The 16,492-nt window shown below is 37.7% G+C and overlaps 1 protein-coding gene across 2 annotated transcripts in view; it reads right to left on the bottom strand.

Annotated features, from left to right (window-relative positions):
- Positions 1 to 16,492, bottom strand: part of PCDH19 (protocadherin 19) — a 109,314-nt gene that overhangs the window by 89,567 nt on the left and 3,255 nt on the right. For both annotated transcript variants that reach the window (XM_006920707.1, XM_006920708.1), the window contains exon 2: positions 13,408 to 13,735. In XM_006920707.1, coding sequence (XP_006920769.1) covers positions 13,408 to 13,735 — 328 coding nt within the window. The remainder of the gene's footprint in view (positions 1 to 13,407; positions 13,736 to 16,492) is intronic.

Below are 16,492 nucleotides of genomic sequence, written 5' to 3'. Positions count from 1 at the left end.
TAAAAAGATCCTCCTTCAAATTGGCTATTTAGTCCTGAAAAGGGCACTGAAAATATATATTTTGTGAAACTGGCCTTTAGAAAAAGCCTATATCAGTTTTGTAGTATTAAAAATCAGTACAGATTATAGTTAAATGTTACTATTTAAAAAACTCTCAATCTAAAAGTAAAAGTTGTGAGCCAGATGCCTAACACTGGTGAGATAAATTTACTTTTATAAGAGTATACATATGAGCAAGAAGAATGAAGAAAGAAAAATATTTTTCATAACATTATTTCTCACATTTAAAGGTAAACTGTAAAGAAAAGAGTTATTTTTAAATGTAAACTTTCATACCTATTATCATCTGAGTAAGATCAAAAAGGGAAAAAGAAGAAAAAAAATTTAGAAGGTATGATTTGATTGAAAAATAAAAATAAAGAACATATTTATCTGTTGCTCCTCAGAATAATTTATAATCCTTTCTATGCCATCTCTTCAGCCCTTAATATGGACTGTGTAATTCGTACTTAACTTCTTTAAATAATTGCTTTTCTGATCTCAAAAATAATACATATTCAATGTAGAAAATTTAAGAAATTAGAAAAAATATATTTAAAAAGTAAAATCACCAGGTTTCCTGCAACGTGGAATAACTATTAATGCTTCCAGTGTTTTTATTTCTATGCATATATTTTTTAAACAATTGGAATAAATCTGTACATGCCATTTTGTTTACTGATTTTTTCAATTAATGTACATTATACCATGAGTGTTTTCCTGTGTCATTAAATATTCCTCAAAATATTTTAATGGCTTCATAGTATTCCAGCAATGTATGTACCATAAATAAATTTGTCATTCACATATGAATTATATTTAGGATGTTTACAATATTTTATTTCCATAAATTATGCTGTGGTTAACACCCTTGAACATGAATTTCTAAGCAGGTCAAAGGTTATTTCTTTAGGATAACTTCCAGAGGAAGAAATGCTAGATATTTTAGGGCTTTTAATGTATATTGACAAATTGCCCCCAAGAAAGATTATATCAAATTTCAATTCTATCAATTATACTCCATATAGCAGTGTATGATAATCACACCTTTCCCAATGTTGAGTATATTTTTTAAATATTTCCTAATTTGATAATTAAAAAAAAAATAATGACATCTTGCACATCAAATTGTTGTCTGTGGTTCCCTGAGGTAATGAATTGGTGAGGAGGGAGTTGTGGAAACTTTAACTTCTAGTTTATATACTCCTGTATTGCTCAAATTTTTAATAAGTATATATAGTGTTTCTAATTAAAGGTTAACAATGGCATTACATTGCTATTATTTGGTTACTAATATTGGAATATTCTCATTCTACTGGCCATTTGTACATCTTCTTTATGAATTACCTATTTGTGTCCTTTTTGATATTTTTATATTGTAGTATTTGTCTCATTTATTGAATTGTAAGAACTCTTTATACATTAAGGGTGTTGCTTAAATGTCCCCTTATCCAAGATGTCTTCTCTGACCTTCCTAGGGAATCCTCATTCCTGAAAGAACATGTATCCTTTACACTTCTTTATTTTTCTCCATATCACCACTTAACATATTATATATTTATTTGCTTGTTAACATATTATATATTTATTTGCTTGTTGTTTGTCTGTGCCCTTAAAAATATATAAATTCAATGGGGACAGGGACTTGTTTTGTTCACATTTGTATCCCCAACATGTTGAATACTGACTAGGACAAAGTAAGTACCTTGTAAATATTTGTAGAATTAATAAATATAGGTTCTTTGTTCACTATGTAAATTTAAAATATTTTCCCAGCTTATGTTTTTTTTTTTATTTAGTTTAATATATTTTTGGACATACAGACATTTAAAAATTTTACATAGTCATAGCTGCTGGTCTTTTTCTTTGTGTTCATTTCTGTTTCTTTTATGTTTCTGAAGCTTTTCCTCAGTTTCAAGATTAGATGGGTATTTACATTTCCTTCTAATAATTGTATTATTTGAGTTTTAATCTTAAAGTTTTAATTCTTAATCCATGTTGAATTTATTTTCTCATATAATGGGAAATCAAAAACGTACTTTTTCCTATTGTTAATCAATTACATGACACTACTTAATGAATAATCCTTACTTTACCTATTGATTTTGTTTTTTTTAAAAAATACATTTACCTTCTCATCTTGTCTCCTCATTGACAATATAAGCTATGAGGGTAAGTACTGCTTATACTTTCTCTATATCTCTCAGGCCTGAGTACTGTTTGGTCAATGAAGGATGATCTACAAATATTTGGTGGATAGGTAAACGAGTGAATATTTTCAAGCCAAAATATTTTTTTGAAAAGAGCCTAACTACTAAACAGTAAGTCCATTCACTAAAATCTAGAGGCAATCATCATAGATGGTTAGGCTTTAGCTAGAATGAATGAATATCCTTTAAGAGAAGGGCACGATTACCACTGTAAAACTCATAAACTCATCAGTAACAAAACATAACACCGGACACCATAAAAAAGGAATTATATAGAATTAGCCCTGCCTTTATGAAGCCCCTGAAAAATACTCTTCATGAGGCTTAAGAGTAAAACTAAGCTTCCCAAGGTCACTTCAGCTGACTTACCCTTCCCCTGAAATAGCAGGTTATTCCTTTAAAAAAATAGATTGTTTATTACAGACAATGCCCCAAATCCTGCCAAATGCAATCCACTAGCCTCCAACATGCAGTGAGTTTAATAATTCTGGAATCAAATCTACTTTAAAAGAAAACCTACCTCATTTTTGGCTCACAAACAAAACCCCATATATATTGATTCTGTTAGCCTCTTATGACTTAAAATTTAAAATAACAACAATGAAAATACATGTTTTTATTTAATTCTGGCTCTTTGCTGATTATCTATAGCAAACAGCAAAATGAGCAAGGCTATGGTGAAGTGCTTCTCATGCCAACAAATGTCACAAAGAGAATGACAATCAGTGAAATATATCGTTAAGCATAAATAGTGGCTCAAATATTTATCTCTATTTCAAAATATTAAAATGAGAAAAATTTCAAAGAGGAAACTTTGAGCAATTGCATTAGAAGTTGCATAATTTGGTTAGACTAACCTTAGAATGGAATAAAAGACTGCTTATTTACATAATGTTGGCCTTCAACTGTATGAAAGGTTAGACAATTTATCATGATATACAAAACAGTTCTCAAGAACACCTAACTTAAAAAGGAGATCTTGGTGACTTGCAGCTCAATGAATTTTTAGGTAGCGTGAAATCAACATAACTTATATTTAAGTGAATTTTCGTTCTTTTGAAAGGTCTAGTTTGCCAGGCAAGAGGACTATATCTCCTATTTATCTGTAGAACAAGTACAGACCAAGCGAAGCAAGGTTAGTATACTCATTGCTGTCCTTATTACAAAACTCACATTGGACTTGGACACCTATTTGAATGGGGAGGCTACTGAGTTTTGATGTACACACTCACAACTCATATTAGATACAAAATATGTTGCCCTCATTTAAAAGCTAAAAGGCTGTGCCTATTTTGTTACCTATCTTAGCTAAGTCTCTTACCCTTAATATCACCTACAGAGCAGCCATTGTCATTACATTAATACTATTGTCAAACCTTAATACTATATGAAGCCTCTCAAAGCAATGCTACAAAGTTCACAGAATTACACTCAGAGTTGCAAGAGAACTTGGAGACCCCTGACCCAATCTCCTCACATGATTGTTCAAGAATTAGTGCAGTCTGGCATCTGTTTGTATTTTTTTAGAATTCTCAATGTCTTGGAATCTGACTTCCTTAGTAATAATAGATTTCAATAAACTAAAGTTCCTCTTTTATTAGGTTTTTAATACTGCTTCGCCTTTTTTTTTTTTTTTTTTTTTTTGCTAGTGACCTCCTCCCCTATCCCAGAATGACAGATTTCTAGATTATCTTTGGGGATACGGTGACTCAGGGTCTCTCACACAATAGAGATAACTGCCCTGATGGCATTTGCTAGGCTCAAAGAGTGAGGAAAGCAAGGTGTTGCAAGTGCTACACACATTTTTTGATTCCATACCACCACATATGACACCAAGCACAGACACAAACCTTTGCAGTTCCGTTTTTTCTTTACCTTCTATGATCTCTTCTTGAAAGTCCCAGATGATCAGATGCACAAAGACTGAGCCCCCTGATGCCATTCTAACAATGTCCAGTGCCATGCTATTTATGGCTTACCAGTTTTATAATGTTTTGCTCTATGAGGCCACTATTTAGTGTATAGTTTGTGCAAAGACAGTTTAGTTTTCTTTCCATTTCAGGCATTGCCTTATTGTATTTCTTACTGCAACAAAGCACATACTTTTTCATTTCTAAAGAATTACCAGTAAAGGCAAAATTAGAAACAGTGACCTAGAGGTGTATGAACACACATCCCATTAGCAAGCCCACAAGCCACACAGAAGATTGGTGTTTTATATGTAGCATTTATGATTTGTTTCTAAAGAGCCATAACTATCATAAATTGTTTTGCAATTAAAAAGTCAGGCAAAACCCCACTATGAAAAAAACATTATTTAATACCAAATGTCATCATGTTCTCTCCCCTAAACTCTTAAGAAGAAATGTTACCATTAGCATACTCTATCACTCAAAAGTCCATACTTGAGAAAACGGAAATGAACTATTAAGGAAATGACCAGTACAGCAAGATCATAATCAATGCCAGTCTTCTGAGTGCAGCGTGCCTGTGTGCTCACCAAGGCCTCTGTGCCCAGCAGCATAGAGGAGGAAATCAGTCGTCCAGAAAGCCAGATGCCTCTGTTCATCCCTGCATTTCTAGAGTCCGGCCTCCCTCAAGCATGTCAAGTTTCACATATGAATGCTAGATTACAGACATCTTTAGTTGTAAAAAAAAAAAAAAAAAGTTGCTTAAAGGTTAAGCCCATCCCTCTAAATGAAGTCTGACTTAGTCTCCCTACACATACATCTCACTTAGACAGCCCAAACTAGATTTCCTCAAATGAAGTGAATTAAAGAGGAAGAGGAAGCCTTGAAACAGAATTATACCCAAAAGAAACAAAAAGAAACTGAGCCTCAGAAAATAATTTCCAAAAATTGAAATGATTATTTGGCTGCTTCCTACTCAAAGCTCTCAATTTAAAATAGTACCTGGAAGATCTGTTCCTGGGCTATATCAAATTGGGGTACCCTGGCCTCACATTTTAGGGGATCACACCCTGCTGTGACTAGACTTATAAGCTTTTTCTCAAGGAGGCAACCAGCAGAGTGTTAAAGGTGAGAAGAGGGACTATAAGGACCTAAGCTCATAAGACCAGCCCCTAAAGGCTCCATCACCACAGAGACAGAATAAGTGGGTGAGAGAAGCAGATGATGTCTCCTCTCCTTTCTCTCTCTCTCTCTCTCTCTCCTCTCTCTCTCACACACACACACACACACACACACACATACACACATGCACTCTGATACAGGGAAAGTCTGGCCTTTAGATTGACCTTATCTTCCTGCCAGCTTATACAGGGAATCCATTTTTGTTCAGAAGAGCAAACTACACAATCTGAGAAGAGGTGCCCTTCATGCTCTGGAAATTAGATTTAGGAGTGAAAATAATCCAGAAATCAGAGAAAGCCAGGGCCAGTGCTGGTGGCAGTGAGCGAGAGCAGCTTGCAACAGAACAGCAGCCAGATGGGGCCCTGTGGGAGAAACTGAAAACTGGCCACCCTGCACTCAGAGACTTAATGGAGCATCCAAAGACTATACACATCAAGGCAGTGCCTAAGCATCTGACATTAAGAAGCCCTAGTGCTTGAACATAGCTCAAGGAGAATGTAGGTTTCACACCAAGCTTATTGCTTGCTTTAGTTTCACAAGGTCTGCTCAAAACTCAAGATAGCTGCTGCTAACCCCTGTATGTTTGTCAATCTGTCTAACTCTCTCTCTCACGTTTTTTTCCTTTCTAAAAAGTAATTTTCTCCCTCCTCAAAGGCTGAACTTTAAGGGAAGTCTAAGAGAGCTCTTTTATATTCCAAAGCAATTCCCAGGCTCTACTCAATTCAGGAAACTCTTTTTGACTTGGTAGTTTTCAGAACCTGGGGCAGCTAAGTGGGAGCCATCTTTGTCAGGTGCAAGCCCAACAGGCTAAGACAAAAAGCATAAAAAACATTCCTGATGGAACTCCGTTCTTCTAGCCACAGATATATAAAGAGTGGAGACAGATGAATAGAATGGGAGGTGGGTAGCTGTAGCCTTTTATTTATTTTTTTAAAAATCTGGAGCAAATATAAAATGTTAACATTTGTTAAAATTGGGAAATCTGTATTTGTTTTCTCCGGACTCCATGTATTTAGAATAAACAGTGAGCATTCAAGGGAATAATGAATTAGCCCATCTACCAAGGGTTTGGTAAATCTTGCCAAGTGAGGAATCTCACTTTAAGCAAACAAGATATATAAAAATCCAGACTTATTTACAAAGGAAATCGGTTAGGAGTTGATTATTCCCATTACACAAGGGCTTTTTCTTTTATGAAAGAATACACCACAGGGTTTCTATAAATATCGAATGCCACCACTGTGGTTAACTTGGAGTCTAATTTATAAAACAAACACATGTTTGCTGCACAGCTTTTCAGGAACATAACTACTATTCGAAGGTATATCCACAGGTCCTCCTGTGGAACTGTGGAACCCAATCAGATTTTCTGTCATGTGACAGAATGCATTTTGAAGCTGCACCAAAGGAACTGCTGTCAAGAAAAATGGAGTCCAGTTTTGCCCCAAATGTTACATGCCTTGATGAGTCATCAGCCTTCTCTGTAACTCCATTTTTATGATTATACAGTGGAAACACTGGTCCCTTCTGACACTTCTTCTAGGAGTGCTATGGAACTGTGTAGTCCTAACCAATATATTCAAGTAAAATGCTGAATGATAACAAATGAGATTTCCATATGAGAGCTCAAGTTCCTGGAGCTGACAGAGCTATTCTTCATATAGCTGCAGTACTTTCTTCACTATTCCCTGGGGAGACACAGGGAGGTGTTAGCAGCCTGGGTACACACACTGGAAGCAGAGAGACCCTCACCCTGCAGCCCACACAAAAACCACTTGTAACTATACAACAGCCAAAGAGGAAATGCAACTTCCCTATACAGACAACTGATCCTCTGGGATTTTCACTTCAAGTCTCTCAATTGTTCAAAGTAAATGAGGCTCACATTAAAGGCCAGCCAGTCACACATCAAGAAATCAAACCTCTCAGTGGGAGAAAATGGCCGCTCCAGAGCCAGTCTCCTGCCTCTCACACCCAGGCCTCTTGTACAAATGGCTTCATTTAACCACATCTGAGACACTCAATCCAGCCAAGCTTGGCCTTCCCTAAATCCTGAAAGCTGAGATACGCATGCAGAGGGGTCAATATCTGAAACTCCAAGCAGACACCTCAGATCCACTGCAGTGCCATAACTGAAAGACTCCAGCTTTGCCAGGAGGTGACGTCATCATCTTTTAGTCCTCTAAAAATTTTTAGCAAGCAATACCCTAATCCCTACCTTCAGCCTCTGGGCACAGTGTACTAGAGCCATAGCAAAGACTAGGGCAAGGTTGGGGAGGCAGAGTTCTGCAGCTCCTCCCACCTTATAAGTCTGACTGACAAAGTAAAACCATGTGGAGGCACTGGGACCCTAAACAAGTGGTCCTCTGATAAGAGAAATTCCAAACCCTCAGAGCCCTCTATAGAAAATGTCCTGCCTCCAGTCCCCTAGGGAGAGAAATCTCAGGATCATTAGCAAGTGCTCTGGCTGAGCTCAACTTCAGCAAAGGTGTATGGGGAGAGAGGTGATCTCTAAGGTAACCAGTTAATTGCCAATAAGGAATGATAATAATAAATTAGCAAATACTAATGTAAACTAACTCAGCTCTGCTGCAGTTGCATGGAGACGACAGAGGAACAGTTTATTATGGAACACATCTTGCAAGCGGATCCCCGCTGGGAAACACACCACCTGGACTAGATGTGAAATGGGCCAATAAGATACAATGTAGGCAATGGGTAGCCAGAGAATGTCTTAGTAGAACTGGAGCCATTGATTTTTTTTTAAATTTATTGGGGTAACATTGGTTAATAACATTTTATAAATTTCAGGTGTATAACCTTATAATATGACATCTGTATATTCCATTGTGGGCTCACCACTCAAAGTCTAAGAGAAAAATAGATTAAGTGTGCTTAAAAGGTATAGGCTACACTGTTTAACATTGTTTCCTTCCACAGCCTGAGAGTTACTTTTGACCCTTGGGGATAAGACTTAGATAGTTCCAAGACCCAGTCATATCAAGAAAAGTAAAATAAAAAATGCTCGATGAAGGGTTTGTTAGTCTGCTTTAATTGGAAGTAGTGATTTGTATCACTTTCTTGCTATTCAAGCCAGCCTCATGATACCTGTTAATTTTTTAATAATTTTTGAATCTGACAATAAGGTTTGTGGTTGTTTTTCTAATTTCTTAGCTTAGAGTTTCACTTAAATCACTGCAATTCCCTAACTTTAAAATTCTGTTTTAGAGACCAAAGAATGCTAAGCTATTTCTTTTTATTTTCTTCAAAGCCTAACTGGTGTTTTAGTTTCATTATTTGCACTAAAATAACATGCATTGAAACTTTTTGTAGGATAATTGGAAGCATTCAATTTGGTCTGCCACATATACCCTTGTTCTTCTTGCCTACCTACACTGCTACTCATGAAACTGCTTGGTGAGTGACCATAGCAGAGCACACACAAAGATGCTACAGTTTGCTAGTGAAAGGTAGAAAAATAGCAAACTCAAGATTGAATTTGAAGCAAAAATCTAAATCCTTTTGTACCTAAGATTAGAATTCTGGAAGCTCTTGTCCACTAATAGATTCTTAGAGTTGTCAACTTCAGAGTATTTAACACTAGAAAACTAAAATTTAAAAATTGCCTCATCAAAGAGGCTATATGTTTGGTCAGGAAAATGTCCCACCCAAGTCTCCATTACTAGTAGAAGAAATGAGTTGCAATTTCTTCCTCTGGCAAGGCCCACGGCCTGGATAAAAAAGAGCATAATGAAGAAATGCTTATGTACAAAGAAGTTACACTTTCCAGCATGCAGGGGTGCCCATTAGGCATGCCTTCATTCCATAAGATTGAGAGAAAAATTATTTGCCATACTAAGGAGCCTCTAAAAAATTGAAATATTTTTAGAAAAATCTTAGCAAACTGACAAACCTACTAACATTCTCTCTTCTTCATTCTGTTTCTTTTTCAGCCTCCTTTTCCCTCTATTCAATCTCCATCCCTATACACCCATACCCACACTCACCCACACATTCACTTACACATACACTAAATCTATGGACTAAATAAACCACAATGCCAAGGAATGCAAACCTCATCTTTTAATTTAAAATATTTAAGAGATACCTGACATCACTAATTCTACAAAACTTTTCTGCAAACAGCAAAGTCCTCCTCCACTTTCCCCCCTCAAATTTGTGTACAAAACCAAAAAAAATCAATATGGCTGATTTCCTGACCAACATCCCAAGACTAGTAAATAATGATATACAATCTAGGCAAGATGATCTCTGTAATACTAAAAGCTGAGTTCCTATTCTCCAGACCAATGCTCCATTCTCTTTACCTTAGCTACCTAACTGCATTTAAAGTCATGTTCCTTTTGGTTTCTAGAGCCAATATTCAGACGTGGCTAGGTTTGCACACTAATGCAAAAGTTACCCTCAAATGAGCACCAAAACTTGAGAGCTCAGCAGTAAATCTGTGCATAAACGATGGAAGCACTGCCGTGGAAGGAGGAGAAGGGGGGTGCTCAAGAGCCCACAAAATAGTAACACCTGATTAGAAACTCTTGCATTGCATGCAGGGAAATCTTGCAGGTGATCTTAGCTCCCCAACTAGACTGTGAACTCCTGAGGGCAGAAGTTATATCTTATATTTATTTTGGCTCCTCATGGTATCTGCCACACAGCTGAGTACACAGTGGATACTCAAACAATGCTTACTGATTTGATCTGATGCCATGGTGATAAACTTCAAAGTGTGATGGAGTGCTGTGAGGGAAGCAGTTCTGACTCCTCTGTAATGCCACTGCCAGTAAGCCCTGCAACTGATTCTCTGCACCTAATGAAGGGAGTGGGTTTGTCACAAGGTAGCCCAGCAGAGGAACCTCATGGGTAGTGTGACCTTTGGTCTCAATCTGAAGAATAAGAATGTAACATATGTTCAGGACAGAGATGTTATCCTAAGTTGAAATAACCTGTTGAAATAATCTGTTTACTTGTCTGTCTCCCTGTAAACTCCCTGGGGTCAAGGATAAAGTTTTATTTTTGTATCCTCGGCAGGTAGTACAGTGTCGGCACATTTGAAGTGTGCAATAAATGCTACTGAATTGAATTAATAAACAAAAAATGGTTTAATGAAATAATATGAAGAAAAGTGTGACATAAGATTTATTTTTAATGCCAGTTTATTTATTATTTTTTCATACTATATATACATATTTTTTAACATTTTATTTTTTTATTTTCCCCCCTCCCCCTAAGATTTAATACAGAAATTTCCATAGAATTTTATAGATTTATCACATTGTAGTACTTATCACTGTGCACTATAATTGCTTAATAAATGTTGGTTTCCTAGATTGATTAATTAATTAATGAGGAAAATATAAAGAAAAGGTAGGAAATATATCAGTATATTATTATCCTAGGAATGGTGAATATCTCATTGTACCTGATAGTAGTAGCATTTATCACTCTATACTGCAAATCACCTATTTGTTTGCTTGTTTACCCCATTAGAATGTGCATTCCTTGAGATCAGTGACCACCTTTTTTATTTCTCTAACACTAGAGCCTAGAGCAGAACCTTACAAAGAGTAGACACTCAACAAATATTCACTGAATGTATGAATCAATCATTTCTGCTCTTCTATAGAGTTCGCTGTACTTCAAGTATCCTACCTAATCCACATTGAGGGGCCCCTAGTATGGGAATGAAAGGAGAAGTGTCATTTTTCCCATGTAGGACTTTGTGACATATATAGATTAAATGGCCTGATTCATACTTGGCTGTGAGTGGGTCTCTCCCCTTTCCAACTGGATTTGTCAATTGAACTCTCCAGGACTGTGTATTAAAAATACATACTTAACCTCACTGTGTCTAGTACAAACTGTCTTGGCCCTGACTAGCCCTAGACACTAGATCTGTGTGATTTTGTTAAATAAAGAGAGCATCTGGCTTTGTAGTCAGGGATAGGATCAGAATGCAGACTTTCACTGGTTTCTCTAAATAATTGAAGCAATATTTTCTTTTATTCTGCCAGTAGGAGAATCTCAGAAAGAACACCAAGATCTTAGGTAAACCATGTAGACATAGCCATATGTCTCCTGCCTTCTCCAAGTACTTCATAGACACCGAGGCTCTCATTTCTTTAGTGCCTTGAATTGCTTGCATAAACAATCACCAAGCCCTCAGGATTCAATCATTTTGTCTATCTCCACAAGCAACAGCAGTCAGCACATTAACCCTCCACGATGGCATATTTTACCTCCATTGTTTAAATAACCAATATGAATACTCTAACCACACCACTTTGTAGGTCTTATCTATATAGAACAAGCCTAAATTCATCTTTAGTTATAAGTGCTTAGGGAGTCACACTCAGATGTACAGGCCATTACAATAGTGATTTTCCAATTATTGTCTGATTCAGAGGGCATCTACGTGTCAGACCCTTTACGTTACTCAATGTCATCTTGTTCCTTGGACCAACCTTGCATGGTAGATGTGCCCATTTTGTAGATAGGAAACAGATTTAGAGGGATTCCATAGCAAGAGGTATACCCCAGATTCAAAACCATGTTCTATCTGATTCCACTACATAGCACTATCTCTCCCTCTCCATTGCTGAACTCTTGGTGGTCCACAAGTAGTCTTCTAATAGGTCTATGGTCTAGTCACTAAAATTCATAATTATAACTGAGCCTACCTAAAATAATACTGGATTTTTAATAAATCCTTATTTATAGATTGAAAATACTGGTGTTTTTTCTTGCTGGCAGAATATCATCAGTTTCTTATCAAAAGCACTGCTGTTTAGTCCTGTTAATCCTAGGAGAAGCAATCGATGTAAGTGGTCCTAAAACCCCTTGCCCTCTGAAATTGATAAAAATACTATGAGGCTATTTTATGTGCATCATAGCCCAGGTATGTCAGGCTGAATTATTTCTAAGTCAGGAACGTGTCACTGAAATAGCACTTGCCAGAGAGTTATAGAGCCCTGCAATCTAGTCCTCTCTCTCTCTCTCTCTCTCTCTCTCTCTGAACAAATCCCTTTGCATCTCTGGGCCTCCATTTCATCATCTACTGTAGGGCAATCTATCAAGGTAACTGATTGCAAGGGTCAAAAGAGACAATAGTTGTGAAGGTGCTTCAAAAAATGTGGAAGTGCTCTCCAAGTATACAGTATTCTTTTTATTAGTGGCTTGGAAGAGGGTAATGCACCTCCCAGAGCATCAAATTTTCAACCAAAGAGAGACTTAAGCAATTCATGGAAAATAAAATCAACTTAAGAACTGCTATGTATACCCTTCTACCCAGCCACTATCATCCACATTATCACCCTGCTACCCTGAGATATTTCAATAGCCAGCAAACATCAGACCGCATAGTATTTCTAAAAAAAATGCTTCCATTTGAAAACATTCATTCCTGGTAAAAGGAAACAGAGCTAATTCAAATGTATGGTTAATTCCTGAAATGTTCATTATTACTGACAGTTTCAAGTTCCTCATTTGTCAAATGTCACCATAAGAACTACCAAGAAATGACAAGTGGATTTTTAATTTTTTTGTTTGTCTTTTTTTTTGATCAACCCGTTCATATTCTCAGCAAAACATACATATGACCAAAGAAAATGCAAAATGGGGCTTTAGAAGGCTGAGTCACTCTCATACTGGGAAATTGGCCCCTGAGCATTCTAGGGTTCACCCTATTTAAAATCACTTGTTGACTCTTTGCCACTTTAACTGGAATATAGGTACCACTGGCTGGCAAGCATCATATTTGCAGAAAGTACAGCAAATTAATATTATGCCAAAATACCATACAAGGATTTCTAAGGTTCAGACCCCTTGAACTTTCACTTCCAACATCCACCCCTACAAAGGCCCAGTATGTTGGATTACAATTTGACCCAAGAAGCACTGGTAGCAAACCTTGATTATGGAAATAGGCTTAGGCAGAGAAGTTCTCCCCACCCCTGCCAGGAAATGTGCCAGCTCAGAGACCTATAGGGTCCAGGGAGTAGCATGGGAAAGAAGTCTGGGAGGACCTCACACAGCCATTTAGCTGCACTCACCTCGGGCAGAGGCACACCATTGATGATCAGGTCTGGCTGCTGGGGCCCCTGGCTGTTGAAAGAGTGATGGTAGATGTGGTTGGCGCTGGTATTGCGGGTATTCTGGTTCTCCACATTCAGGAAAGTGCTCTCAGAGCGGCGGCAACCCAGGGGCAGCGTCTGCTGGTGGTAGTCGAAATAGTTGAGGGACGAGGTCAGGGAGGAGCAGCTGACAACGTTCATCTTGTCTGTCTCCTCCACATCCCGGGGTACCAGGCGGATGTCATTCTTACTGATTTTTTTCTTCTTGCTTGATTTCTTTTGATGCCCATAGGAGTACTCAGCGATTCTATGTGACAGAAAAGGCAGCATGTATCGCTAACGCCCTCCCAAACCATGCATTGATTAATAAACATTAAGCACCCTAGAGAGTTGCATTCCATATCCACTCCAGTTTTTCATTTGGGAGCATTACATCATCAAGTTTCTCCCTATGTTTTCTACATGTGAAAAGAAGCCGAGGGCCATAAAATTTTCAAATTAAACATAGTAACCGCCCACTCAACCCCCCAAAAAAGTTTATGTACACTGGATTTGGAATTCCTTATTGTGAGTGACCATTTAGCAAGGGTGGGGTGATGGGGAAAGTTGAGCCTATGGGAGAGAAAGCATTAAAATGCTCAAATCTGTAGCTTCCCTGGAACCCAAAGGAACTCCTGGGTGAAGCAATTCCTAATTAAATAGAAGAGGAGATAGAAGAAAATAAATAACAACCCCCTTTCCAGTTTCTCCAGGCATTTGCCAGGTGGGAAACACCCTCAATCAGGTTTCTCTATGACTGACCTAATGAGTTTGGGACTGGAGTAGGAGACCAGACCCCGTCCTTTGACACATCCTCACCTCCTCTCCTCCACACTCTCCTTTTCCCTGCCCTAGCCCTGCTCCCTTCTATTCTCTACCCCACCCACTCCTCTCCTAGAGAAATCTCATAGCCAAACCCATCCGAATGAGGGAAAATTCCTCTTTACTTCTTTCCCCTTAGGCTCATTTACTCCTCAGCTTTTTTGTCTTGCTCCTTACTAAGGGGAGAAACCGAGATGTAATGCAGACACTTGCTGTTTTGTTCTTTTTTAAAACAGCCAAGGAGACAAGTGATGGTTAAACAATTACTGCAAAGGAATTTAAAGGTTAGTGCATTCAGCATTCTTTTCCCATTCAGGTGCACCTACAAGCAGCTGTGCTGCAACTCGAACATGAAGAGCTCAATTTAATTAACACTGACACAGACCCAGCAACGTGCACCAAAGACATCAAGCATTAAGAGACTTGTCAAAAGAAATACATTAAAATGTAGCCAGATTCTCAAAGTCATTTATTATTTTGCACACAAATGATTCAGCCTATCGTTTGGGAATTCAATTTCTGGGCAATAATCAGCAAAACAATAGGGTTAATAAATAATACAGGTTGATCTTTACAAGGGAAAGACTGTGCCTGTATTCTCACTCGACAAAACTAATTGTCTGAAGCAAAAAGGGAGCCCAATTCAAGCAGCGATTGCAGATCATCTAGCAAGTCTCATAAATGCTTGCATTTGTGGAAGAGACTCTGCAGAGGCTGAGAACAAGAAACCTCTGCCTAGTACATAGAAAGACAGGCTCTTGAACTTTAAGTTTCTCAAAAGTCTGAGCAGACTGGGAGATTGCATATCTCCAGAAGCAAATTCTTGCTCTGTCCCCAGGATCTTCCAAGAACTGAGCAGTTACGTTCCCCTCCCCTTTGGCTCTGTGCTCAAGCCAAGACTTGCAGTGATGGCAAGCTGATGCTAAGGCATAGGAGAAGATAAAATCCCAAAGATCCCAGGACAGGGGTTGATTTTCTTTTCTAATCTGTTTACAGAATCAATGGGAAGTCCTAATCATTTTGTTTACCCATGATGGGTAAGATTGGCAATGCCCTGTCTAATTATTCAGCTGAGGCATTCATTATGCAGCCTTGTCTGCATTGACCAATTATTTAATTAAACTGTACTTCATTAATCCCAGACCATCACAAGGAACAGAGTTCTTTACAAAATATACATGTGAGTGAAGTTAGAGAGCACTGAGATTTTTTTTTTTTTCAATTTAAATTCTTTCCTCCCTGTTTAATGATCTTCCTGGCAAGCTCTAGAAAAAATCTCTCACTTCTAGTCATACATCACCAAGAGGTGGTAAAGGCTTCAATCTCTTTATTTCAGGTTGATTTCTTCTTCATCAAGAAAAGGGTCTTATGCATTTACTTTATGCTGAGGAAATGACTTAAAAAGAGCCCTCTCTACCATTATCTCATATAAATAAAATTTTATAGATCCTGCATTTTTCTCTTATAAAAATAGCCACTGGCAGTTGCAGGTTTCAAAGGTAAGAGTAATATTAATTTCCATTTCTCTCATCTGAAATGACTTGGAGCTGAAGGAAGGAAAAGTCACGGCCATTTCACTAGTAACAGGATTAAAGCATTTATGAGGCATTGCAGCTGCTCTTTTATGGCACCTGATTGATATTCATGTGTGGTTAGCATTTGTCTACTAACTTGTGTAATGCAGAGAATAGTAAAAGGGAAACAATAATTGCATGGCTGTTACATATTCAGGGGGCTCTGATTCACAGAAGTGTGTATTTCAGATGTCAAATACAAATCGGACCTACGGGAACATATTTTGATTGATTAACATGCAAGCACAGATGGCACAAAAGACACACTAGATGTGTAGGTGTGTTGAAAGCACACACACACCTTGGTTCGAAATAGCATCATTCATTTTCAGCGAACTAAAGAAGCAACTTTTTTTCAACCGTTTCGATGAGACACTGCTGGAAAAAATTACATGTATTATCCTAAATTGGATTCTAGAAATACTTAGACTTATTCGTTCTACCCACTTGTGAGGAAGAGCTTCAGCAAGACCCTCGAATATGCTTATGAGGAAATCTTTTATTTGTTGTTGTTATGAAACAGTAGTGTAATTAATTCCAGTTTCCATATTTCTATTCTCTCTCTCTCTCTCTCTCTCTCTCTCTCTCTCTCTCTCTCTCTCTCTCTCTCTCTCTCCCGCCCCCCCCCA

This window comes from Pteropus alecto, unplaced genomic scaffold (genome assembly GCF_000325575.1).
Source record: "Pteropus alecto unplaced genomic scaffold, ASM32557v1 scaffold179, whole genome shotgun sequence".
NCBI classification, from domain to species: domain Eukaryota; kingdom Metazoa; phylum Chordata; class Mammalia; order Chiroptera; family Pteropodidae; genus Pteropus; species Pteropus alecto.
Note: the sequence above shows the minus strand (reverse complement) of the source record. Positions and strands in the feature narration are given on the sequence as shown.